Source organism: Apodemus sylvaticus, chromosome 10 (genome assembly GCF_947179515.1).
Source record: "Apodemus sylvaticus chromosome 10, mApoSyl1.1, whole genome shotgun sequence".
NCBI lineage: Eukaryota > Metazoa > Chordata > Mammalia > Rodentia > Muridae > Apodemus > Apodemus sylvaticus.
The window spans coordinates 34,595,721-34,622,676 of NC_067481.1; the positions used below are offsets into that span (position 1 = coordinate 34,595,721).

At 48.6% G+C, this 26,956-nt stretch overlaps 2 protein-coding genes across 3 annotated transcripts in view; one reads left to right on the plus strand and one right to left on the minus strand.

Moving 5' to 3' along the window:
- Dgke (diacylglycerol kinase epsilon) overlaps positions 1-26,956 on the plus strand; it is a 248,326-nt gene that overhangs the window by 43,692 nt on the left and 177,678 nt on the right. The gene's annotated exons all lie outside the window — the stretch shown is intronic.
- On the minus strand, positions 2,870-23,013 carry Trim25 (tripartite motif containing 25). Its single transcript, XM_052194262.1, has 9 exons — positions 22,325-23,013; positions 17,782-17,877; positions 13,260-13,493; positions 11,099-11,270; positions 7,534-7,596; positions 6,077-6,100; positions 5,610-5,711; positions 5,423-5,521; positions 2,870-4,960 (listed from the first exon to the last, which is right to left on the minus strand). The coding sequence occupies exons 1-9, from the start codon at positions 22,916-22,918 to the stop codon at positions 4,434-4,436; spliced, it is 1,911 nt and encodes a 636-aa protein (XP_052050222.1). The 5' UTR covers positions 22,919-23,013; the 3' UTR covers positions 2,870-4,433.

Genomic DNA, 26,956 nt, shown 5'->3' on the forward strand with positions numbered 1-26,956 from the left:
GCCTACTTCTGGGGTGTCTGAAGAGAGCAATGGTGTGCTCATATACATAAAATAAACAAACAAATAAAAGGAAACAACCCTGATGTTGGGGCTGGAGAGCTAGCTTCACAGTTAAACTTTCCCCTCTTGCCAGTACCTGTGTAGTGGGGCTCGTCACCACCCAGAGCTTTTGGAGACTGCAAGCCCTCTTCTGGACTTCAGGGTGTGCCTACATTCACACGGGCTCATTTCCACACTCATGCATGGCTTCTCTTGACTGAGTTACTCATCTGAATGTTCTGGGACAGATGAAGTGGCATCTGGGAAGAGTCTCTGACACTGTGGGTCTTCCCAGGATAAAGAAAGAAGCAAATCTAAGAGGAGTGGTTTGTTAAAAGAACTGATTCGACTGACCTGCTGCATAGCCTCGCAGGTGCCATCACCTCCGTCCCAGCAGCAGCGGCTGCACTGTATACGGAGAATACGCCAGCCGCCGAGAGTTAGATGTGGTGCCCCAAGTTAAGGGACACAGTACCCCGCCATGCCTTGCCTGGCCTCAGTCTCCACACACTGCCGAATACCTGCAAATCCTGGGAGAGACTGTCATCTGTCTCCCATTTGGTCGTTTGCTAGAATTCACAGAAGGCAGGACAATACTGCATTTATAATTTGAACTTTCTTTTATTCAAAATAAGAATCGAAGCAATCAAATAAAGACACATAGAGGGCAAGGTCTAGAAGGGTCTCGAGCACAGAGCCTCCCTGTCCTGCCATCATAGGACAAGAGTGCATCAGCCTAAAGCACAGCTACGCGTTCATCTGCAGGGAAGTTGCACTAGGTGTCAACAGGGGCTGGAATTGAACCATTGTTTGTAGGCAGGACTCACAGAGGTCTTGGACTGACCTCAACCCCCAGTTCCCTCTTCTTCCTTTCAGAGGTTCTTTGAGCTCAAGGCCTCAACCCTGTAATCAATCACCAAGCTGGTAGTGGCTAGCTACCATCCTGGGTCATCTCGACATAAATTCTGCTGTGACACACAAGGCCGACAAATAACAATGACACTCAATCCTCTCAGGAAATTCCAAGGACTTAAAAACACGCACGCACACACTCATGCACACACTCAGCAATAAAGGCAAGCCAAATTCTTTTTTTTTTTCCCTTTTGTTTTTGTTTTTTGTGTTTTGTGTTTTTTGAGACAGGGCTTCTCTGTGTAGCCCTGGCTGTCCTGGAACTCACTCTGTAGACCAGGCTGGCCTTGAACTCAGAAATCCGCCTGCCTCTGCCTCCCAGAGTGCTGGCTGGGATTACAGACGTGCGCCACCACCGCCCGGCTGCCAAATTCTTTAATAGCCAAGAGAAGATCATCAATAGGGTCTGTTCAACACTGTTTATCATTGCACTATTTAACGTCTCATGATAGAAAAGTAAAGCAAGCTCTGGGTTCCGACCGCTGCTTGCCGGTTCCTCTAGTGGGCTTGCCTCATCAGTGTCCCACCGTGGCACTATCTTGAAGTCAAGTCCACATGTTCTCTCTCTTGAGCATTCTTTATCCAGTTTCCTGAGATCAGTGCTACGCTGTGGCAGGCAGGCTTCCAGAGCAGAACCTGAGCACCCAGAGGCCCTGGACAGTAGCTATCAGGGGGTGGGTACCTCATCAGTGGATTTCAGCTTGAGTGACATCTTCACTCACACCTCAATCCAGAAAGGATGGTGAATGCTGTGTCATTGCATCCAAAGTAAGGTACAACAGCCAGCCTTGCCCTGTATAATGATTATCTTAAAGATGAATTACCTCTAAAACACTAGGTTTAAGAAGCCTAGTTAAAACATTAGTAATTAATAATCAATTAAAATCAATAGTATAAAAGATATCAGTATTAGTAATAAATCAAAAATCAATTTCTGAGTGATCAGAAATAGGCAGTCAGTCTAGAAAAATAGAAAGACTTGACCTTTATCACACCAGAGTGACTGAGACAGTCCCTAGTACCTTGGTCTAGGACAGGATTTTACATCAACGTTTCTGGAAATTCCTGTATGTCCACAGAGCTCTGGGGGTTTTCTTGTCATCCATATTAGGAGTTTCTTCCATGTTGGAATGACAAGAATAGTGGAACAGAGTCATCCTCCACCTTCCCACCTGCAAAGAGCTAAGTGAGATGTGCACTCTGATGTACTCTAGTACATCAACCCAGAAATGCTAATGGTTAAGGTAAGGTCTTACCATTGCAAACAGAAAGGTACCGGAGAACAAGGGTTCACCCCTCCACTTACAACTCCAAAGCATCCCGCACAGCTCTGGACTCTGGCTGGCTGCCTGGCTCTCTCATAAATGGAGGGTCAGATGCCTTCCTAGCCCAAGCTGCACACCTCCTGGGAAGAGTCCTGACTGTCTCCTTTTCTACAGAAGAGCCCACTCAGGACTCTTGAGTTAATCCTTGGTGTTCCACTTCTCTGAACCTAGCTGTTTCCCAAGTCTGATTTGGCCTCAAACAAGGCTCAAAACAAGACCAGCAAAGATGCTTTGGGGCATCTTCAAAGTTGGAGAAGCATCACCAAGAATTTGTGTGGGAAAGGAAGAAACCTTCCAAAGCCCACCTATCATCTGCAGGGACATGTTCCCTGCAAAAATGCTTCAAGGGACTAGACCATCCCTCTGGGAGAAGACACAGATCACACGTCTGTCAGGAATGCCAATACTAAGAGCCTGGAATTCCATAAAGAACTGAGATGTATTCTCAAATATCCATCATGTGAAAGGTCTAGGGGGCTACCTTCCCTATGGTGACCTCTCTTCCTAAGAATGCTTACAAGCAGGAGCTCCCCACTTAGGAAAGAGAGGGCTGAACTCCTGTCACAAGAGGTCAAATCCTTACCTCGTCTGGATTTGACCTCACGACAGGAGCTGGGGAGACCCCAGACATCCATCCCTGCCCTTTAGTGGCATGGGCTATTTTTACTGTGTGAAAGACAACAGAGAAAACAGCCACTGCCTAGACCCTTCTTGTTATTTTTTTTTCCTTATCCTTAAAAGTCTTCCTAACCTGTAGTTTGGTCTACATGAGCATCTGGAATTGGCTCAAAAATGAGGAAGAGAGAAGAAAGGGTCAAGGCAGGTGATGAGTCTGACTCATCACTGGGCCTGTAATCTATGGCTAGAGATAAACAGGAATTTAGCTATCTCCCATGGGTCTGCTTTAGGACCCTTCAGGCCATAGGCAGTCCCCCCCAGTAGGTGATCTAGCAAGATTCCTGAAGCAACCACACACCACCTGTCTGCATGACAGCAGGCTTTGGGACTGTGGTGTGGCTGTCCACCTAACTACGGTAATAGCCACAAAAGGCAAATGGTGGCATTTATAGCCATCAGCCCAGTATCTACAACCCAGAAGAAGGAGACATTACTGCTGGGAACAACTGTCAGGGCAAGATGACAGTGAGAGCAAAGCCATCAGGCTCCCATAATCCAGTCAGGGCTGTGCTTCCCCAACCCCTACTCTCGGCCTAGGTTATGGGAAGAAAGGCCTCTAACTCCATGGCCACAGTCAGCATGTCCCTGGAGAATTGCCCCTTGAAGAGGATGAGACTTCCATCTCTCAGCCAGGTCTGGGTTACCGTGACACAAATCAACACAGGCTGATTCAGACCAGTCTGCAGCCATATCTACAAAAGGTTCCTTGGGGGAAAGGGTTGTATGGAAATTCCGAGTAGGGGTGAAGCTCCGGGGTAAAGCATACATGCAAGGCCATAGATTCAGTCCCCAGCATCAAAGAGGTAACATATACACAGAACTCAAGAACTGGATTTTTGTTTGTTTTTTTCAGAGACAAGGTGGCACTATGTAGCTTTAGCTGTCCTAAAACCCACTATGTACAGCAGGCTGTCCTCCAACTCATCAAGAATGTGCCTGCTTCCATTTCCCAAGGGCTTGAATTAAAGGCATGCGCCACTACACCTGGCTTTAAAAATGAAAAAAAAAAAAAAAAAAAAAAAAAACTAGGTCATAATCAAAACACAAAGATCTGAAGGCTACCCCAGAGAGCAAAATAAGGTGGACATCTGGTGGACATCTGTCACCTGAGAAAGAACATGGCTAATGGCTCTAGATTTTTGATAAGACAACAGGAACACTAATAATTTTACTCTCTGAAGCTCTGCCCAAGTAACTAGCAGCCTGGAGATTTCCCACATTAGGAGAAGGTCACCCTGCCTAGGGAGGCAAGAGGAGGTAGATGTGCTTCCCCACCCACAAGACAATCATCCCACCCCTTTCTGAGCCTAATCTCCCTTTTCATTCTTTCTGCCCCTTCCCTACCCCACCCCCACCCCCTCCCTATCTCCTATCTGGTAGGGACTCAGAAGTTCTCCCAAGGAGAGTCCTGCCTACAGCTTTTTGGACCAGTCTTGGAATATTCCCAGGAAGTCCAAGTGTCTGTGGCTGGCCTAGTAGCTACTTGGAGCAGATAGAGAGGGTGGTGCCCGCAGAGAACACCCAGAAGGCTGGGTACAGAGCTTCAGTGAAGTCCACCTTGAACTTATACATCAGATACACCTTTTCAGTGACCGCAAAGAAAATGACGAAGCCGTGGTCACAGTTGAGCAGCACGCCGACTCGAGTGGCCTTGGTGGAGGGCAGGGTCTTCTCCGCGTTGTTGTGCCAGGCAGAGATCTTGTTGTTGAACCACTCCACACACCACGATTTGGGGTTCCGGCCCAGCCTGCTCTCGGGGCCTTGCCGTTCCATGCTGCCGTAGCAGACGCCTACGCCGCAGAAGTTGTTCTTCTGCAGTTCTACCTCCCAGTAGTGAATGCCTTTCTTGTAGCAGTGCAGCCCCAGGACCTGAGAGCAGTAGGTGAACCTCTGGGGATGGGTCCGGTAGTGCTGGAGCACATCAGCCACAGAGGCGGTGGTGTAGTTGTCTGACAGAGCCACTTTGTTGTGGGCGGTATTGTAGTCGAAGACGACTTTAACGAAATCTGAGAAAACATACCCCAGGGAATCGTGACAAGGGACCCAGGCACTTTTAAAGCTTTCCCCATCTGTTATATTTATTTTCTCCATCCACACATCCATATACTCATCCATCCATCCATCTACTCACACATCATCCGTCCATTCACCCACCCATCCACCCAATCATCTAACTACCTATCCATCTACCCACCCACCTTCCCATCTAACTAACCATTCATCAATCAGAACTCTTACTCAGATACACACAATATCTAGCTACCTGCTCTCCAGGGCGTAACCACCTACCTGCCCATCCATCCATCCATCCATCCATCCATCCATCCATCCCATCCATCCATCCATCCATCCATCCATCCATCCATCCCATCCATCCATCCCATCCATCCATCCATCCATCCATCCACCCATCATCCATCCACCCACCCACCCATGCATGAAGCCACCCCCAGAGTCAGGCTACTCACACTCTAGAAGTTCGCTTCTGGACTTGGCTAAGAAGTTTTCTAGCATCTTTGCCTTGAGTGCTGCAGAGTTTGGCTGTGCAGCACCGGCTTTGGGTGTGGCTACAAGACCAAATAGAGAATAGTATTCAAGACAGGAACTCAGGACAAATGGTAGATAATTCCCTGGCACTGGTCCACACTGACTCACCATCAGGGAGAGTTTCTTTCAAATCCAGTGATTGGTCAGGAGCTCCAAAGGTGGGCAACTTGTTGGATGGGGAAAAATAGGGAGCAGGGCCAGTAGCACCAGCTGGGAGGCGAGGAGGGACAAGCATGGAATAGCTATACAACCCAGAGGACTAGATGACTTCTCTTCCCTTCCAAGATAACTAGCAACCTCCACAGACACATCTGACGAGCCAGGGCCACACAAGTGAGTCCAGATGAGGCTCTTTATCTATCTGTCCTACTGATTTACCACCCACCCATTTACCTATCCATCCCCACATCCCCACCCACACTCCCGGCTCAGAGCCGCCTGCCCTCACGGCATCCATCTGTAAGAACAGGTCCACTGCAGAACTCTCATTAAAGCAGGGCAACGGTTGCCGTCAACGTTAGCTCTAGGCTCACCCAAGTCACGAGGACAAAAATAAACACAGTTGCACAACTTACGGATTTTCTTGGTCTTCTTTTCCTCTAAAAAGGAAAGATTTTAGGATTATTTTAAAGCATGATGTCACACACACACACACACACACACACACACACACATGACCATAGTAACTTTCATCAGCATGCATTTGACTTATACCAGCTAAGAAGGGATGGCTTAACTTGAACTAGAAGGCAGTGGCTAATAACACACATCTACAAGTTTAGGAATCCGCCATGTCAGTGGGCCTACACTGTCCATTAGGAAATAGGAAGAAATGTTTTAGGAAGTGTTTACATTGATTTGGGTAATGGTAACATGGAACTCATTTGTCAGAATGTATTTGACCGTATATTTAAGGTCTGTGCATTTTACTACAGGTAGATTAAAAGCTCTCTGCAAAAAGAAAAAAAAAACAAGCAAAAAAGAGGAAATCAGAAAATAAATAGTCCTGGTTGAGTATCACAATAGTGCATTAAGAACACCCTGCTTTCCCGAGGGCACGTCACCATCCACAAGCACACTGTCACCAGGTGTTCTAGCCCTCAGAGGGACTGACACCCCGCAGTGGTTTGCTGAAGTCAGTTCACACATTATACACAAGCAAGAAACAGCAAAGCACACGTAGAGTCCTCTCAATCTCCCGACACCCACTAACATCAGGGCACCCTGATGCCCTTTCATACTGACCTTGGGAAAACAGTCACAGCTTCCTTGTTTAAGGGTTATGAAGAGTTCTCACAGCCAGTGTGTCCCCATAGAAACCTCACTTACTATCATTCTATGGGCCCTAATAGCACTGTTTTCCACATGTGAGGAACAAGGAGACTCATACTCCCAACTCTATAACCACCTTCTCAATGACAGTGACACCATCGTTACTGGGGGGAGGGGAACAGGGGTAAAATCTGTGCAGCACCACAGTCTGCTTCCTGCTTACGTGTTTTATAAATAAACCAACACTGTGCATGTGTAGAATCAAATTTTTACTGGTAGGGACAATTAGGGAAACATTTTCTATGGCTCACTGGGAGGGGGCAATAGGGGGAAAGACAGAGAAACACGGGGCTGGGAAGATGGCTCAGTGGGTGAAACTGTTGGCATGAATGCCTGAGGACCTGAGTTCAGATCTTCAGACCCCAGAGGTTAGATGGGTTAGCATGCGTCTGCAGCACGATAATGGCTGTCCACACACAGGACAGTCCCCAGAGGCTTTCAGGCCGGCAAGCCTGGCTTGTGCCATGACACGTAAGAGGCCCTGTCTCAAACAAAGAGGAGGGTAAGGACCGACGCTCATGGATGACTTCCAATTTCCACGGTGCATGTGTACATACACACACACACACACACACACCCCTGTAAAAACCTAGGATGGGCTTTTGACCATCTGGAAGCTTCAATAGCCTCTGCGACAGTTTCAACCATGCACCTGCCAGCCACAGCCACACTGAGACCAGAAAAACGACGGGCTACTTACGTGTGGTCTTCTTCACAGGGCGTGTGGCTTTGGATGTGGACTCCGTATGGTTTCCCGTGTTACCTGTACCAGAGAAAAGCTGTATGTGGATACTCCTCACCAACTCTAAGAGCCAGGTTTGTCGAGGCTGTGAGCAGAAGATCCACACAGACAGCCCTCCCACTGCCTGTCCTATCCAGTCATTTGCAAGAGACAGAATTATTATAGGTGGACTAATTCCATTGGTTCCTTCTCTCGTCTGCTTAAAGTACAGTGGGGAGAAAGTATCCCCTCAGCACTCAGCTCCAGGACTTCTCTGGCCATACATCAAGGAGAATGTGAACTTGATGACGGCTGATGGGACCCCTGGATGAGGTCAAGGTGTCTGGTGTGGAGCGGAGGTTAGGCCAATGTCAGGTTCTTGGCCCCTGGTCCTTTCTTCCCTCTCTTGGCAGTCTAGTTACTCACACAACCCAAGTGAAGTACTTCCAGAACCTTCCTGTACTGGCTAGTTTTGTGTGTCAACTTGACATAGGCTAGAGTTATCACAGAGAAAGGAGCTTCAGGTGAGGAAATGCCTCCATAAGATCCAGCTGTAAGGTGCTTTCTTAATTAGTGATCAAAGGGGGGAGGGCCCCTTGTGGGTGGTGCCATCCCTAGGCTGGTAGTCTTGGGTTCTATAAGAAAGCAAACCGAGCAAGCCAGAGGGAGCAAGCCAGTAAGAAACATCCCTCCATGGCCTCTGCATCAGCTCCTGCTTCCTGACCTGCTTGAGTTCCAGTCCTGACTTCCTTTGGTCATGAACAGCAATGTGGACGTGTAAGCTGAATAAACCCTTTCCCCCACAACTGGCTTCTTGGTCATGATGTTTGTGCAGGAATAGAAACCCTGACTAAAGTACCTCATCTTTACCTGTTTCAACAGTTCTTCTGCAAAAACACTAGGATGGCCACAGTGACGTTCAGGGCCATCACCTGCATCTCCAAAGAAAAGGATCCTACTCCAAAGAGTGGAAACGAGTCTGTCAAGATGACTCTGTGGGTAAAAAAGCTTGCGGCCCAACCTAAGTCCAATTCCTGGGACCCACACAGCGGAAGGAGAAAACTGACTTCCCTATGTTGTCCTCTGACCTCAGCTGCTACGTCATAGTGCTCCATCTCCACAGACACACACATATACATACATGAATGCACACTGAATAAATAAATGTGTTTTCTTTTCAAAGGAGTGAGATTTTAAGGGGACCTGGCAGAAAAATGGAACCATTCAATGATTTTCACAGTGACAGGAAAACCCACCGTGATGATCAGTGCTAAATCATGTATGTGGAGAGTTATCAAGATTACACTGGCTGGGCAGTGGTGGCGCACGCCTGTAATCCCAGCACTCTGGGAGGCAGAGGAAGGCGGATTTCTGAGTTTGAGATCAGCTTGGTCTACAGAGTGAGTTCCAAGATAGCCAGGGTTACACAGAGAAACCCTGTCTCAAAAAAAAAACCAAATCCAAAAAACCAAAAACCAAAACCAAAACAAACAAACAAAAAAGATTAAAAGATTGCATTGGTTGGTCGAGGTGGGAGGAACCACACCCACTCTGGATGTTCCAGTCCTTGACTGGGATGCCGGCTCATAGAAAATGGAAAAATCGAGGGGAGGCCTAATGTGCAAGCATTCATCACTCTTCTGACTGCAGGAGTCATGTGACTAGCTGCTTTAAGCCCTGCTGCCTTGCCCATGTGACGGACTGTGACCCGAACAGTGAGCTGAAACAAGCCTTTCTCCCTTAAGTTGCTCTTGTCTGGATAGTTTATCACAGCCACAGGTAACCAAACACAGACGCCTAACAAAACCAAAATGTCGAATGGCATATGGAATATGAATTCCCAGTTACTCAGGAGCCTGAGGTAGAAGGATTGCAAACTCAAGGCCAGCCTAGGCACCTCAGTAAGATCCTTCCTCAATACCAGGTGTGGTGGTGCGCACCTTTAAGGCCAGCTTGGTCCACATAGCAAGTTCCAGAATAGCCAGAACTACACAGTAGAGAGACCCTGTCTCTAAATAAATAAATGAATGAATGAATGAATGAATGAGTGAATAAATAAATAAATAAATAAATAAATAAATAAATAATTCTGCCTCAGGCAGATTTCTGAGTTCAAGGCCAGCCTGGTCTACAGAGTGAGTTCCAGGACAGCCAGGGCTATACAGAGAAACCCTGTCTCAAACAAATCAAAACAAAAAAACAAAGCCGGGGCGGTGGTGGCGCACGCCTGTAATCCCAGCACTCTGGGAGGCAGAGGCAGGCGGATTTCTGAGTTCAAGGCCAGCCTGGTCTACAGAGTGAGTTCCAGGACAGCCAGGGCTATACAGAGAAACCCTGTCTCGAAAAAACCAAATCCAAAAAAAAAAAATCTGCCTCAAAATAAAACGTTCAAAGGGGCCATGTGGTAGAGCACTTTCCCGGTATATGAAGGCCCTAGGTTCAGCTGACAGTGAAGCAAAACCAAAAATACAAAGAAACAGTAGAAAGGGATTAGTTGGTGAAGAATCCCCAAGCAACATGTGTTGGGGAGGATGTGTATATATGTATATATGTGTATATATATATATATATATGTATACACACACACACACACACACACACACACACACACACACACACCACACACACACACACACACACACACACACACACACACACACACACACACACACAAAGGTCCTGTGGCAGGAAGCATGGCACTGAGAGACTGAATGGAGAGAGATAGTGGGAGATGTTGCAGGGACCCAAGGGTGAAAAGACAACACCTATTTTGGCATGTCGGGCAAGGTCAAGGGTCTGGTCTGCCATCTTAGGATAACCAGAAAGCTCCCAACAGGGCTAGGAGAGAAACACGGTGACATCTGCATCCTATAAAACCCTCCCTGGCTGTAACAGCAGATGCGGGGGACCCTGTAGGAGACTAGCATCCTCATGGAGCAGGGGATGGTATCCGGCAGCAGCCAGACAGTGTTCCCCTGGAATCAGTGGGCAGGGTCAGAAGTAAAAGAAAATATTTGACAGCTAGGTGTAGTGTATACACCTGTAAACCCAGTACTTGGGAGGTGACAGATGGCCCGAGCTACACAGAGAGATCTTGTTTCAAAAAGCCAAAGGTTAGGTAAAGAGGTGTATGGTAGGGTGCCTGCCTAGCATACACTGGGACCAGTCCCCAGAATTGGGTGTTGGCAGTGGTGTGTGTGTGTGTGTGTGAGAAGCAGAGAAACATGACGGTGGTGGTGGTTGGGATGTGGAGGAAGGAATGCAAAGGAGTGATAAGGAAGAATTTCAGATCTGTCTGATCCAGAAACTAGCCCTGCGTCCACCAAACACACTGGCAACCCAAGTCTACTCAAAGCCCATCCACGCTGGCCTCCAGCACGCTCGTCAGAATACCAAGCCTCTATCCTCTTTATGGAGAAGTAGCTGTGACGTCAGGACAAAGCAGAGGCCGTTTCAGGACCCTTGAAATTCAAGTGCCAATGTTCTGTATGACACCTCTCCCACCTTAAGGCACCCAGGGCTCATCGGCGTGGGCCACTGTTACCTGAGCCATGGTACTCCTCAGCCTTCTTCTCCTGTATCTGCTTGAGGGAGACCTTCAGCTCACCCTTGAGGTCCAGCGCACCCTGGTAGGTTCCCTTTATCAAGTCATGATCCAGATCAATCTTAGGGATGAAGACTGGTTTCGTTGACTCTCCTTGCAACTTTGCAGCTTTCTGGAACAAGCCAAGGTGTTAAAGCACGGGCGACTGGAGGGAAGCCAGGGTTGGGCCTCCAGCCTCACCAACCCCACCGTTGTTTCCTATGGCAACAATGAGTCAACTTCCTGCCTCAACAACGAGCTGGAGCGCTCCTTTAAGAAGGCTGGGCAGTGGTGGCGAAGGCCTTTAATCCCAGCACTTGGGAGGCAGAGGCAGGCGGATATTTGAGTTCGAGGCCAGCCTAGTCTATAGAGTGAGTTCCAGGACAGCCAGGGCTACACAGAGAAATCCTGAACTTTAAGAAGGAGGCTCAGACAAGGATGTTGAATCCTTTTTCAGAGAACCCAGTAGTTCTTAGCACAGGAAAGAGCTCCCTGGGACAGCAGAAAACCTCCACCTAGGTACCGGGAAGCATCACAGACAGAGCAAGTTCCATCACTCCTGTACTGAGCAGGGAATCTGTGTCCTTGGGGGACCAAACCTAGCAGTTCACAGAGATCTAGGCCCTGAACTAGACAGGCGAAGGAGAAGAGGTAAGCAACGGAGATGTGGCTTAGAGCCAAAGGGTACACAGAACAAGCACATCCGCAATGATGTCGTCAGCGCTATGGTGGCTGGGAAAGGGACATAATTCACTGGGCAGAGAAGATCAATCAACATGCTGCTCCTACTCAGGGCTATGTCTGAGGAATGAAGAGCGTAGCATCTGTCGTGGTCAGAGCACAAGGCATAGACAAAGGGCACTGACAAGAGGTGAGCTTGACAGCAGAGACCAAGTGTGAACAGCAAGGACCTCATTCCTGGACCATGCTACAGGGAGCACAGCGCCAGGGAGGGCAGGAAGACAGTACTTCAGAAAGACATTTCCAGGGCGTATGTGAGGAAGGAAAAGAAGAGAAGACAGACACCTATACAGAGTAAGATGTTCCCCCATAACCATCCCGAGTACAGGGCAGACCTGAAAGGGCACGACTGCATGACGAACTACTAGGAACAGAGGAGGAACAACAAACACCCCAGAACAATGAAGACATGCAACCAGTTGAAAGAATTAATCGAAAGGGTGGTTATCTCTTGGGGAGACCAGACTTAATTGGGTAAGAGACTTTAAGGAGGAATGTGGGGGGTGGAGAGATGGCTCAGCGGTTAAGAGCACTGATTGCTCTTCTAGAGGCCCTGAGTTTAATTCCCAGCAACCACAGGGTAGCTCACAACCATCTGTAATGGGATCAGATGCCCTCTTCTGGCGTGTCTGAAGACAGCGACAGTGTACTCATATAAGTAAAATCTTTAAAAAAAAAAATGAGAGAGAAAGAAAGAAAAGAGGAATTTGGGCCTTCCTAGAGGGGGAAATGTTTCTGCTGGCTTGAGCAAACACAGGCTGCCAAGCTGAAAGAAACCTCAGCTGACAGGCAGCAGGAAAGTGCACACTGATCTACAGCCCCAAGGAACTAAGTAGCCAGGTGCTCTTGGGGAAAAAAAACAACCGACCCTGCGCTCCAAAATCAATACAGCCCAGCCTGCAGCTAGACTGCTGGTGCTAGGATGACAGATGGGAAGCCACACCCAGACGCTGAGCCGAGGAAACCAGGAGGTAATCATGGAGGTTCTCTAAAGCCCCTAAATTCAGGTAAGCTGATGCAGAGCGTAGACATACAGGATGTCTCTGGGATCTTTCCAAATAACGTTTTTTTGGTTTTTGTTCTTTTTTTTTTTTTTGGTTTTTTTTTGGGGGGGGGGGGGGTTCAGGACAGGGTTTTTCTGTGTAGCCCTGGCTGTCCTGGAACTCACTCTGTAGACCAGGCTGGCCTCCAACTCAGAAATCCGCCTGCCTCTGCCTCCCAAGTGCTGGGATTAAAGGTGTGCGCCACCACTGCCCAGCTTCCAAATGGCCTCTTAAAGCCCTGACTCTGTGAGGTCCAGACTCCTATCAGCTCTGCAATGCTGGGCAGCACACCCACGCACACACCCACACACAATCAGCACCCTCACCATACAACTCACCTCCAGAAACTCAAACTCATCCCCTTTGGCCAGGATGAGCTCAACCTCTGCCTTCAGATTCTGCATCTCACTCCTCTTCTTGAGAAGAACCTGGTAGATGGTGTCCAGTTTTCCGCAGACCCTCTTCTCCTCCTCCTTCAACTTGCGTGTGGAGCTGGTCTCTGCCGAGTCGATGATGGCCTTAATTTCCACATACTCCTGTCTCAGCTGTTCCATCTTCCTCTTCATAGAATCCTACAAGGCCAAGATGAAGGGGCTCCTGTCAGACTGCTCGTAACACTTCGGCTGCATTCCCGTGTGTGGGTGAGAGGGAAGCACTGGAAACTCGGTGACACTTCAAACTGTCGCCCTAGGCAGCCACTTGGCAAAGCCCTGTCCATCTGGAGGTGATCACACCCCAAGACCCAGCAACCCCAATTCCTAGGAAGGTACTTTAACTACCTGCCCAGAGAAACACATGTAAGAAATTCACAAGCGCTGGGCCGGCGGCAGCACACGCCTTTACTCCTAACACTTGGAGGCAGAGGCAGGTGGATTTCTGAGTTCGAGGCCAGCCTGGTCTACAGAGTAAGTTCCAGGACAGCCGGGACTACACAGAGAAACCCTGTCTCAAAACCCAGAAACCAACTCAACCAAAGAAACAGACAGAATGTTAACAAGCAAAGCCCGGTGTGGTGACTCACAACTATAATTCCAGACTTGGGAAGCTGAGACAGGAGGATCAGAATTTCAAGGCCATTTTTGGCCACACTATATACTTGAGGCCACCCTGGGCTACATGTGACCCTTGTCTCCAAACTGGGATGGTGGAAGAAGGAAGAAAACTATTCACAAGCAAATCTTTTGAAACAGCAAAAAATGAGTTGGTCACATAATTTATTACTCCAGTTCCTCCGGAGACCGAGGCAGGAGGGTCACTTGAGCCCAAGCGTTCGTGGCTAGCCTGGAGGCATGAAACAGTTTTTAAAAATCTTCCTAAAGACAATCATTTTCTAGAACTCTCCTTTTCAATGTTACGTGTGGCTTCTGAGCATTTGAAATATGTTAAGTCAGCTGGGCAGTGGTGGCATGCACCTCTGATTCCAGTACTCAGGAGGCAGAGGCAGGAGGATCTCTGAGTTTGAAGCCAGCCTGGTCTACACAGTGTGTTCCAAGACAGCCAGGGCCAAACAAGGAAAGCCCATCTCAAAAAAAAAAAAAAGTCCCATAACTTGTGAGTAGACAACCAATGGGCATCAAAGACTTAATACCTGTCCCCCAATTCACTAATACTTTTTATTGAGCTAGAGTCAGTTCACTCGTGGAGCACATACACAAGGACCTAGGTTCAATCCCCCGTACTATCAAAAAGGAAAATTGATTCATATTACATTGAAATAACATTTTGGACACACTGAGTTAAATAAGTTGCATTACTAAAATTAGTTTTAGTGTCAGGTGTTGGGAGTCTAGCTCAGAGGCAGACTGTTTACATAGCATGTGTGAGGTCATGGGTCCAAGGTTCAAAGCCTACCACCACACATGTAATTCAAATCCGTTTGAAATTAATCAGAGGTGTCCAGGATGCTTCTGGTAGACAATGTTGCTTCAACAGTCCTATTTCTGAACAAACTTCTTGGGTAACCTCAATAGTTCAGAATCAAACACGACTAAATAAATAAACACACAATATACATCAAAAGAGTAGAATTCACCTTTTTAAAAACTGTTCACTTTGGGGCTGGAGAGAGAGATGGCTCAGGCTAAGAGCACTGACTGCTCTTCTAATAGAGGACCTGGGTTCAATTCTCAGCGCCCACAGAGCAGCTCGCTTATTGTTTACTGTCTGTAAGTCGAGGATCCAACAGCCTCACACAGACACATATGGAAGCAAAACAGCAACGCACATAAAATAAAAATAAATGAAAAAAAAAAATGTTAAACTTGTTGTTGCTGAGCCGGGCGGTGGTGGCGCACGCCTGTAATCTGAGCACTTGGGAGGCAGAGGCAGGCGGATTTCTGAGTTCGAGGCCAGCCTGGTCTACAGAGTGAGTTCCAGGACAGCCAGGGCTACACAGAGAAACCCTGTCTTGAAAACCCAAAAGAAAAGCCTTGTTGTTGCTGTTATCATTGTGTGCACACGCCCCCAGGGGCACAAGTGGAGTCAGAGGACAGCTTTCGGGAGTTGGTTCTCTTCTTCCATTGTGGGCCCTGGGACTGAACTCGTTTTCAGACTTGCTCAGCAAGCACCTTTGCCCAATGAGCCACTTCACTGACCCTCAACTCTTTATCCACTTAGGTATCCCTTCAGAGTACCTGCTCTAGTAAACACCAACGTCTTTCAGTGTTAACTTCCTCCTTTTCTTTGTTTTGGTTTTGTTTTGTTTTTTTTCAAGACTGGGTTTCTCTGTGTAGCCCTGGCTGTTTTGGAACTCACTCTGTAGACCAGACTGGCCTTGAACTCAGAGATCTATCTGCCTGCCTCTGCCTCCCAAGTGCTAGGATCAAAGGTGTGAGCCACCACTGCCCAGCTCCCCCTTTTCTATTCAGTAAGAGAACACACAGGAGTATCATCTGGTACACAGCTTTGTAGACTACATTTCCCAGACTCCCCTGCAACTAGGCTTGGTCAGGGTGGCTAAATTTCTTCCAGTGAGACAACAAACACCACACTGATTGCTTGAAAGGAAGTTGCTTGTTACCAGTATCTTCCATCTTGTTCCTCTTTTCCCAAGCTAGAGAAAGCCTCGAACTCAGAAATCCACCCGCCTCTACCTCCCAGAGTGCTGGGATTACAGGCATGCGCCACCACCGCCTGGCTTAATATTTTTTAAAATGAAAAGTGGATAACACATCTGCCCCTGATTTAAAATGGGAACATGCTCACAGCCAGCCCACGACACTTCCTTCTTGGTGCTTTCCCCTGACATCAGACAGCAAAAAAAGATCCGCCGACATCCGAGAGCCTGGGAACATGGCGTCTGTTAGAACAAGGGTCTTTGCATATGTATTTAAATTAAGAGTGATATCCTCCGGGGGCTAGAGAGAAAAGCGGCTCAGTGGTTCAGAGCACTGGCTGTTCTTCCAGATATCCAGGGTTCAATACCTAGCACCCACACGGCAGTTCACAACTCTTTAACTCCGGTACCAGAGGATCTGACACTCTCACACAGACATACATGCAGCCAAACCATCAATGCACACGAAATACAAATTTTTAAAAAAGGGGGGCCTGAGTCCAGTAACAATGGACAGGCGGGCAGTGGTGGCACATGACTTTAATCCCAGAACTTGGGAGGCAGAGGCAGGCGGATTTCTGAGTTCGAGGCCAGCCTGGTCTACAGAGTGAGTTCCAGGACAGCCAGGGCTACACAGAGAAACCCTGTCTCGGAAAAAAAAAAAAACAACAACAAAAACAAACAAACAAAAAGCAATGATCTTATTGTAGATGGCAGAAAGGTACAGGAAGGAAAGACAGAAGTGGCAACAAGACAAGGAAGAACTGAGCTCCTGTAAACTGAAGAGGCAGACAGCATCAACATCATCATTTCTTCTCCTCCTCAGATCAGGTCTCACTATTGTGGTCTTGGCTAGCCTAGAACTCACAGAGATCCACCTGTCTCTAGTTCCTAAGTGCTGGAATTACAGATGTGCACCACCATGCCTGGCGTTACTCTTAATTTTTTACTTACTGTCAGAGTGAAGGCGGGTACCACAGCATGAATTTGGAGGTCAGAAGTCAACTCTGTGACATCAGTTCTCACCTCCCACCTGCATTTGGATTCCAGGGATTGAACGTGGGGTGTCAGGCTACACAACAATCACCTTTACGAACTGAGCTATCTTTCTAAGCCTCTTACCCCTTTCATTTTTGAATGATTCTCCCAAGGCTGGGCTTACAGGGAGTTTTTCAATGTGCGTATATAAAAGCTATTTCTTGGACATATAGCTTTCTGAATGTTTTGCAAGGCTCCCCCCCCCCCCCAACAGGGTTTCTCTGTCTAGCCCTGGCTGTCCTGGAACTCACTCTGTAGACCAGGCTGGCCTCAAACTCAGAAATCCGCCTGCCTCTGCCTCCCAAGTGCTAGGATTTAAAGGCGTGCGCCACCACTGCCCAGCAAGGCTTTTTTTTTAAAGAAGAGTTTCGTGCACAGGGTGCCCACCTCTAATCCCAGCACTTAAGAGACAGAGACGGGCATATATCTCCGTGGATTCAAGTCCAGATTAATCCACACAGTGAGTTCCTTGACAGCCAGTGCTAAATAGTGAGACCCTGACTCCAAAACAAAATGAAACGAAAATTAAGTTTTCATGTAACCCTCCAGGCTGGACAGGAAGTGACTACGGAACCAAAGGTGACCTTGAACTTATGACCCTACTCCACCATTGTGTCTGTGGTATCAGGATAGAGCCCAAGTCTTCAAGTGAGCTACCTAAGCACTCTGAGGACAAATTCCCAGGCACACCTGGGCCATGTCCTCCCAGAAGAATGAGGGGCTTTGGAGTTTACAGGCTGGGGTTAGAGTGGGGGAGGGTCGCTCACCTGCACACTCTTCTGCTTGGATCTCACATCCTCCAGCGCTTTGGTTGCCCCGTTGATGTGGCTGTACATGATAGTGAGTTTATGCCTCAGTTTCATCTGTAGAGAAAACACACAGGGTGAGAGAGCCCCTCCCCCACACTGAGGACCATTCCCACTCCCCAACTCCGCTGCTCCTTCTGCCTACCCTGTGCTTCTTGGAGTTTTTTTTGTTTTGTTTTGTTTTGTTTTTTTCCAAGACAGGGTTTCTCTGTGTAGCCCTGGCTGTCCTGGAACTCACTCTTGTAGACCAGGCTGGCCTTGAACTCAGAAATCTGCCTGCCTCTGCCTCCCAAGTGCTGGGATTAAAGGTGTGCACCACCATTGCCAAGCTACCCTGTGCTTTTTGTATGTGATGCTTCCCAGTATCACCTTCAGGAAGACAATACAGAAACATTAAGACTTGGAACCAGGGCTAGAGAGATGGCTCAGCGGGTAAGAACACTGACTGCTCTCCCAAAGGTCCTGAGTTCAAATCCCACCAACCACATGATGGCTCACAACCATCCATAATGAGATCTGGAGTGTCTGAAGACAGCCACAGTGTACTTACACTTAAATAAAATCTTAAAAAAAAAAAAAAATACTTGGAACCAAAATGACTATGTTTGAAATTCTGCCTACTTCCCTATCCTCAAACAGATACCGCTGGGTAGGTGGCAGCTCCAGGGGCAATCACTCAGAAAGACTAACCAAGGACTGTGCTCAGAGCCCTGCCTGGATCTGTCATACTAAATATCAGCTTCTATTCTAACACATTTCTTTTTCCTGCTACTCATTTTACAGCTTGTGAAATCCAAGCAAGGGGAAGAGCAAGTGGCCAAGCTCACAGAAACGTGCCTATCTGGAACAGCTATTTCTGTAACGGCCAGGGCGAGAACACTCACCCAACCGCAGCAAACAGCCTTGAAAGCAGACAGAGTGTCCAAGGCGCTGGAGAACAAAGCAGTGGAGTTTCCAGTAGAAGGGGACGCAACGAAGGCGCCCAACACCCAAGACTGTCCTCCCGAGAGGCGACTTACAGCAAGAGAAGGAAGCTGGGTGAGGCTCTGTCACCTCCAGCAAGGCAGGGACAAATCCTCAGCTGTACTTGGTCACCCAGGCCACCGAGAATCAGGGTAAGCTGGCCACTGGGGCTTGAAAGAGCTACACTGATTCAAAACTGTCTGGCTCTTAGCCATCTCCAGAAGCAACAGTCTCCTATGTGCCTGCTAAGATAGAACGGTGACGTAGAGATGAGAGGGGACACTCCGCTGCCAGTCATGAGGGCAGTTATGAAGTGCTCACACTCTTCTAGCACCTGACACCTATAAACTTCTAGAGCAACTCGGAGAAGTAGACATCACTCAGACTTTACAGAAGGATGCCAGGGAATTGGGTGACTCACCCAAGACCACTTTGTTAGTAACTGGCACATTAGGTTCTGGTCCTAAACTTATAAACAAGTGACCAAACTGTGTATGCTACAAAAAATATTATAATAATAACATTTCCTTTCCCTAATCAAGTAACTCAACACCTAGTAGCCCTCTCTTCTACATTCCTGATTCCTCCACTCCATCAGAGCTGAACCTAATCTTGGGGGTGGATTGGAACCATCCACTGGCACAGGGTAAGGGCCAGACACAGAGATCAAGGCTGCACAAACTGTAGCCAGAAAGCCCAGGTCAGTGATGTTTGGCTCAACCTCTGTGACACAACCCTTCCCCCTGCCCCAGGTCTCCAACAGTGGCTGAGATGGATTTGGGTCAAAGGGCAAACCCAGGCAGATCCTACCTCGCGGGCTGGAAGAGACCAGAGACTACTACACAGGTGCTAGCAACTGACTCATTCCAGAACTGCACCACGAGCCCTCCACGCTGAAAGGGTTATCCACCATTAAGCAAACACAGATAATAGTCTCCTCATTGTGGATAGGGGTCCACTCCGCACCACTCCACATCAAAGAGAGGCAGGTCAAGGACTTAGGTGGTGATAAGAGTCCACCGGTCAAGGATAGAGGACTCTGGGAGGTTTGGGAGAGCTTGCTGGAGACCAAGGACCTGGGTCCTCCACGTGGGAGAGAGTGGAGTTCTGGGTCTGCACCCCCAGACTAGGAGTCGCAATGCTCAAGTCTGAGCGGCGCTTGCCAGGGTCTGGCCCGGAGACGGCATGAGCAGCAACAGGGCTGACATAGACATGGGTACCAGGTTGGCAGGAGGAATCCTGCTAACAGGATTAAAAAGGCAGCAGGAATAGCCGCTCATTCCAGCCCTGGACAAGACTGCTGAGAGGGAGCAGAGGCTCAGGATGGGCTCGGGAGGCCCCTCATGCACCCACTTACTTCTTTCTGCCTTGGTAAATATGGACTTATTATACAGCAGGGTACCACTCCAGGGATTGATGTCAAGTCCACAGAGACCAATTTGGACATTTTGTCCTGCCTGGGGCTGTCCCAGAGCACAGACCAGGGTGCCCAGGCCCAATAACAGAATTGGTAGTAACCTATGTGGCAATTTTGCTGAGAGTTGCCTGATCTGCTTTCTCTTCTTTTATTATATTCATTTATTTGTGTGTGCCCACGCGCATGCATGACCACATCAAAGAACAGTTTGCTGGAGTTGGTTCTCTTTCTACCATAGGTCCCAGAGATCAAACTCAGGCCAGAGCCTTGGTTAACAAGTCCCTTAACCAGCCGTGCCATCTCGATGGCCACTGGTTATTTTTTGTTGTTGTCTCTGTGAGACAAAAATCTCACCCTGTAGCTGACCTGAAACTTACGTAGTCCAAGCATGGCCTCAAACTCAGGAAGATCTATCTGCCTAAGCCTCCCAAGTGCTGGAATTATAGGCATGAGCCACTACACCAGCTTCACCCAGGGTTCACTACAACCCGAGACCATCTTGTCCCCCATTTTATCATTTGGAGCTGGAAGCTAAAAGTGGGGTCAGGATTTCAATCCAGGTCTTGGTACTGAATCTGGTAGGAGCCTTGTAAGTGCCAATCCTCCTGACACTGGATCCTGCCTCTGTAGCACTTCCCAGGTGGCTCTCAACCTACCCAGAGGTCTGCAGTGACTTGCCTCAAGCCAAACAGTGAAGGCTCCAAAGGCGGGGCAAGACTGTCTCCCAGAACAGCTAGACTTGGAGGTATCCATATCTAGCTGGGGTATATACTGAAGAGGTGAATTCAAAAGATGTTACTTGGAGATCCAGGTGCCCAGGATCAGGGTGGGAAACGTCCTGAGGAACGTGACTAAAACCCAGAGAGGCAGGCACCGCCAGGGAAGGGCTGTGCGTGGAAGAGAGAGCGGAGCTGGGATTCTGGCAACAGTGTGCCAGCCTCACCCAGGTTTCTGATTCCCTCTATAAGGTTGGGACAGGCCTCAACTTCTCAGATGTTTGAGAGAGAAATGAAACTAGATCCCACTTTGACAAATCTACCAAAGAGAGGCAACCATCTGCTTTGAGTTCGTAAGGGGAAGATGGAGACCTCTTATAGCCACTAAAGTCACTGCCGCCCCGCAAGGCCCTTAGGAGCCCTGACTCCCGTCACACACACTTCCAGTCTTTATCAAGGTGGACCCAGGTCCAGAGGACGAATTCCTGCTCAGTGTCATGCAGCTAGATGGACTACACCACCTGAGCGCAAGCCTCTAGTCCCAGCTCTCGGGGAGGCAGAGGCAGGCAGGTCTCTGTTGAGTCGAAGCTAGCCTGGTCAGTACAGCGAGCTCCAGAACAGCTAGGACTACATAGTGAGACTGCCTAAAACACAAAACAAAACAAAACAAAAACAACAACAACAACAACCCAAAAAGATGGGCTATATACCATGGTGCCAAAGTGCTGGCTCTCCCTGGAGGTCACAAGTAGGGATTCCTGACGCTCTCTGTTCACACTCTCTAGCCATTAAAACTCTCCAGATCAACAGAGGCTACTGTTACCCATGACCTCAAGCCTCCAAGAATGCTCCATGCTCTGGACTCAACAGACAATATGGTCTAACAAGGGAAAAGGAAACCCGAAACTGTGAGTCAAAGCAGTCTGGTTCCCGCTAAGCTAACTCCTCTGGGCCTGTTTTCCTGAACTGGGGAATGAACTAAGCACACACAGGCCTTACGTGCTGCCCGGATCTGAAGGGGGTGGAGAGGTAACCCCTAGTGTTCATGGTTAATATTCAAAACCACTTAACTCCACTGGACAAACACAGACTCGGGGCAGGTACTCTTACCTGTGCCTTCAGTTGTCTGCTATGTAAAACAGACATGAGAGGACTGGAGATAGATGGGGGAGTGGCTATATATAATCTACTTGTTTGGTCTGTGGGGATGGCTCCCTACTGCCTAATTCCCAGATAGCGGCCCACGGAGCCTAAGGCCAAAAGGTCTTGTGAAGGGATGGAATCTCTGGCCCAGCAAAGTCTATCTCCTCCAGCAACATACTGTACTACAGGAATACCCAGGATGGGCTCTCTCCACAATTCAGCTGGCCCAGGCTGTCCTCTAGATCCTCAATCAGCCATTCCCTACCTCCAGGTCGGTGCTGGCCTGGCTTAGGAGCGTAGGGGAGCAGGTCTTGTGCTCTACCAGGCAGATGTGGCAGATGCACTCGCCATGCTCGGGGCAGAACAATTCCCGAAGGCGGTTGTGCTGGGAACATTTGCGGCGCAGCAGGTCACGGACGGGCGGCTGCAGGGGATGATCCTGGAAGGCGGGACTGTCGATGTGAGGCCTCAAGTGCTCTTGGCAGAAAGAGGCCATGCACACGAGGCACGTCTTCACCGCGATCTCTTTCAGGCAGTGGTCGCAGGCCACCTGGGTGGCTGCGCTGGATGCTGCCGAGCGGGCAGGCGGGGTCCAGTCGTCCACCGGGGTCCTCGCCTGCTCGGCTTGCAGGAACTGCTCCACCACGGCACACAGCACGGTGTTCTTGTGCAGCTTCGGGCACAGCTGGTACACGGTGCGACACTGAGGGCACCGGTACGGCGGGCCCTGGACGATCCACGTCTCATCCAGACATGACCTGCAGAAGTTGTGGCCGCACGGAGTGGTGACGGGCTCTTTGAAGGGCTCCAGGCAGATGGAGCACGACAGCTCCTCGGCCAGAGGAAACAGCTCGGCCATCGCGCTCGTGGGGAGCACCCGACGGGACGCGTAGGAACAGCTGCACACACCACCGCGCGGTGCTAAGGGAGCGGCGAGGAAGGAATCGAAACTCGGCAGGAGGGGCGGCGCCCTGGGCTTTCAGGAAGTCACGTGGGGTCCATGGGGGCCGGACGGTGGGCGGTAGGCTTTTCGCCTAGTGCTGGGAGCCAAAGGTGATGGGACTCGGAGGAACTCTGATGCTCCCCCACACCCCGCCGGCCCGAGCGACGCACGACTCAAGGGCTACCAGGTGCAGTTTCAGAGGCACTGTGCGGGTGAATTGTCGCAGGGGTTGGTGTATCCCTACCCTCCTGGTCGGGGGCCTATGTCCTAGCTAGCAGAGTGCAGCTCGGCTTGGGAGAACATTCATCCATGCCCCCGAGGTGTCTCCAACCGCCCTTCCAGAAAAGGAGGGGTCTTATCATTAAAACTCAAAGCCTAACAGAACAAAATACTGTAAACGCAGAGCATGATGGCTCGTGTCTGTAATTCTGTCACTTAAGAGGCTGAGGCAGCAGGATTGCTGTGAGTTCAATACCAGCCTGGGCTAGTGAGTTAGTGGCTCTCTCAACAACTAAAACAGGGTTGGGGAGATGGCTGGGCAAAAGAATATGAGGCCTAAATACAATTACTGAAACCCCGGTTAACACTGCACAAAATCGACCCTCCCCCACCCAATACCATACACATAATAATTTAAGGAAAGCAAAACCAACAAAACACAATTCAATGGACAGTGGCTGTCCTTTCCTTCCTTTCCACTTTCCTCTCTACTTCCCTCTAGCTGGCACTGCCTTTCTAGCCAGCTCCCACTCCTATCCTGATGGAGGGCTCTGACATATCTCCATGCAAGCTCTAGAGGCAGGATCCCATGGTCACTCATTCAGATTTGGTGTTCCTCTGATGGTACATGATCTTTTTAAAAAAAACAAACAAACAAAAAAAAAAACCCCTAATATTACAAAAGTTGGGTGTCACAACCTGTGCCTTTTTTTTTTTAGATTTATTTATTTATTATATGTGAGTACACTGTAGCTGTCTTCAGACACCCCAGAAAAGGGCATCTCATTAGGGATGGTTGTGAGCCACCATGTGGTTGCTGAGATTTGAACTCAGGACCTTCAGAAGAGCAGTCAGTGCTCTTAACTGCTGAGCCATCTCTCCAGCCCCCACAACCTGTGCCTTAAGGCAGCTCCAGCCACCGGTCTTTGAGCTAATTAAAAGAGCCAATTTAGGAAAACAGAAAAAGAAACCCAGCAAACCTCTCAAGTCCACCTTCCAGGTTCTCAAGTGAGACTGAAGTTAAAAATGAAGGCAAAACTATGCACGTCTAAGTGCCAGTCAGGACCTGGTCCAGCACACCACTGGCTCATCACTGTTTGGGATTCAGTCTCATTCTGTAAGCTGCTCTGACCCACAAGCTGTTAGAACTGTGAAATCTCTTCCCAGGAGACAAATTCTCCCTCTGGTCTCTCCCAGCATGAGATTCCAAGGAAATTCCCGTTTCATTGGGGTCCACTGTTTGAATAATCTGATAGATTGAGACACACGTGTCTCTTAAGAATTTCTTCAAGCCGGGCAATGGTGGCACATGCCTGCAATCCCAGCACTCTGGGAGGCAGAGGCAGGCGGATTTCTGAGCTCGAGGCCAGCTTGGTCTACAGAGTGAGCTCCAGGATAGCCGAGGCTACACAGAGAAACCCTGTCTCAAAAAAAAAAAAAAACCAAAAAAAAAAAAAAAAAAAAACCAAAAAAACAAACAAACAAACAAAAAAAATCCAAAAAAAACCAAAAACAAACAAAAAAATTTTTTTCTTCACCTAAGACAAATTGGTTAAAGTACTTCTAAACTGGGTGAGGTGGGGCACACCTAAAATCCCAGAACTCTCTCTGGGGAGACTGAAGCAGGAGGATCTCAGGTTCAAGGCCGGCCTGGGTTACATAGCAAGACCCTCCCTCCCCTTAAATAATAAGGGTTTGGGGACATAGCTTTGTAGTAAAGTCCCTTGCCTAGCAATTTTCAATACTGAAAAAAAAAATAGAAGTTTTTACTCACTTGGGATTTGGGGACTCCCAAATTTAACAAATGCTTTGTCTCTTATATGTGCACACACAGAATTGAAACTTTTCTTTTTTCCCCCCTCAAAATCATTCCTTTAGGCTTCCATTGTTTTTAGTTCTGTAAGTCAGTTCCCCCAATCTGGACTGAGTGCAGAACACACGGGTAGACAGGAGCCTACGAGTGTTCAGTGGGAAATTCGACTGTGGCAAAGAAGCTTCTAGAGGACTTATGGGAGTTTACCTTGGATGACAAGGCCAAGCAGCCAAGAGGACAAGGTACATATCTCCTGGTATCTAATAGCCACTGTTTATGAGACACCTACCGTGTGCCAGACAAGTGGAGTATATATTATCAAAACGCCTTTACCAAGCCCTAAGAAGGGCTTCCTACATCCATTTTTATTGGTGAAGGTTGAGATACTGTGACAAACAGAGCTGGGATTTGAACTTGGGACTGCCGACAACATAACATTCTAAGCGCTGGTTCCCCTGAGTTTCATCACATGGACTTCTGTTTCCCCAAGACTTATCATCCCATCTCTTCTGGTTCATATTTTGGTGGTAGTTGTCTGCATGGAAAAAGAAGAAGCCGGGCGGTAGTGGTGCACGCCTGTAATCCCAGCACTTGGGAGGCAGAGGCAGGTGGATTTCTGAGTTCGAGGCCAGCCTGGTCTACAGAGTGAGTTCCAGGACAGCCAGGGCTACACAGAGAAACCCTGTCTCGAAAAAAAACCAAATCCAAAAAAAAAAAAAAAGAAAGAAAGAAAGAAAGAAAAAGAAGAAGAAAGTGTGCTGGGGTGGAATGCTGGGAGTCCTTACAACAACAAAACCATCTCACGTTACAGAGAACAGACGAACAAAAAGGCTTGGAGAAACCGAGCAATCCAGCCTAGACAATGGATGCTGGCTCCCGGCTTATCTGGTTCCAGAAGGCAAGCATTTCCTCCTACAAAATGCTGCCTGCCTCCCTAGGGAGGGAGGAAGCAGTTTCCAGGAAATGAACAGTATAAAATCCACCTCTAACCTAATTATCATGGGTGGAGGAGGCCGGTGGTGACTCAAGGCCGAACGCGGAATTCTCTTTCTAGGCTGATTGGACAATGAAGATCATTTGGACAGCCGCACTCCTAGTTTATCAAGTTCCAAGGGGGAGAGAGTCACAAAGACCTACTGCACAACAGGCATGCCACAGGGCAAGGGCTGAAAGCGCCTGAGCCAAACCGAGAGCCTTCTAATACGGAGAGCACTGAAAGGGAGTGTCCCGTCCCCCGGAGGCAAGGATTTCTCATCTTCGAAGCCAGCGGGGGAGCCCCACATATCTCCCCGCCTTTTCGTTTATGTAAACACATCAGTCAGTCGTGGGTGGTAATGAGCGGTGTGGGTCCTAACCTTTACCAGTGGGCAGACTGGAGGCCAGGGCTGCTCTGGGCTGGCAGGGTGTTTGTTTTTCACTATAGGCGATATCTTCGGTCCATCCCGCAATGTTGCAAAGCCAAATGGTACCTAAGTCCCTGGCCTGATCCAGGTGATGGCTGGCAATTATAATAGGATTCCTGCTCTGTATCTAGAGGTTGGGAAACGTTGGTGGAGGAAGAAGCCTCATTCACCTGCTAATACAACATCGATTATTCCCACCCGGGCAGTACTCATTAAACTTCCCCTACAGTTGAAACACAATCCTTACACCCTTGTGAAGGGCATTGATCCCCATCTGAGAGAGAGCCAGAGAGGTTGGGGATGGAGCTTGGTGCTAGAAAATGTAGTTAACCAGATCAAAGGTTACAGGGTGGGGGAGGAGCCAGAGGCCTACTGTGCTGCTATAGGCTAAAATGACCAAAGACCTACTGTGCATTAGGCTTGTAACAGACTTAGACCGAGCTCCAGAGGGGTGGGAGAAGGTCCCAGAATCTAGGTCTCTTAAGTTTTGTTTTGTTTTTAATGTGCTATCAAGTCCAT

What these genes read in the sequence shown, in the direction of transcription:
- Trim25 (XM_052194262.1), bottom strand. Translation starts at nt 22,918, where the DNA reads ATGGCCGAGCTGTTTCCTCTGGCCGAGGAGCTGTCGTGCTCCATCTGC. An exon ending in CCAAGCAGAAGAGTGTGCAG is followed by an intron (nt 13,494 to 17,781) that starts GTGAGCGACCCT and finishes TTGGCCTTGTAG; the next exon opens with GATTCTATGAAGAGGAAGAT. An exon ending in TGAGGAGTACCATGGCTCAG is followed by an intron (nt 7,597 to 11,098) that starts GTAACAGTGGCC and finishes TCTCTGGTACAG; the next exon opens with GTAACACGGGAAACCATACG.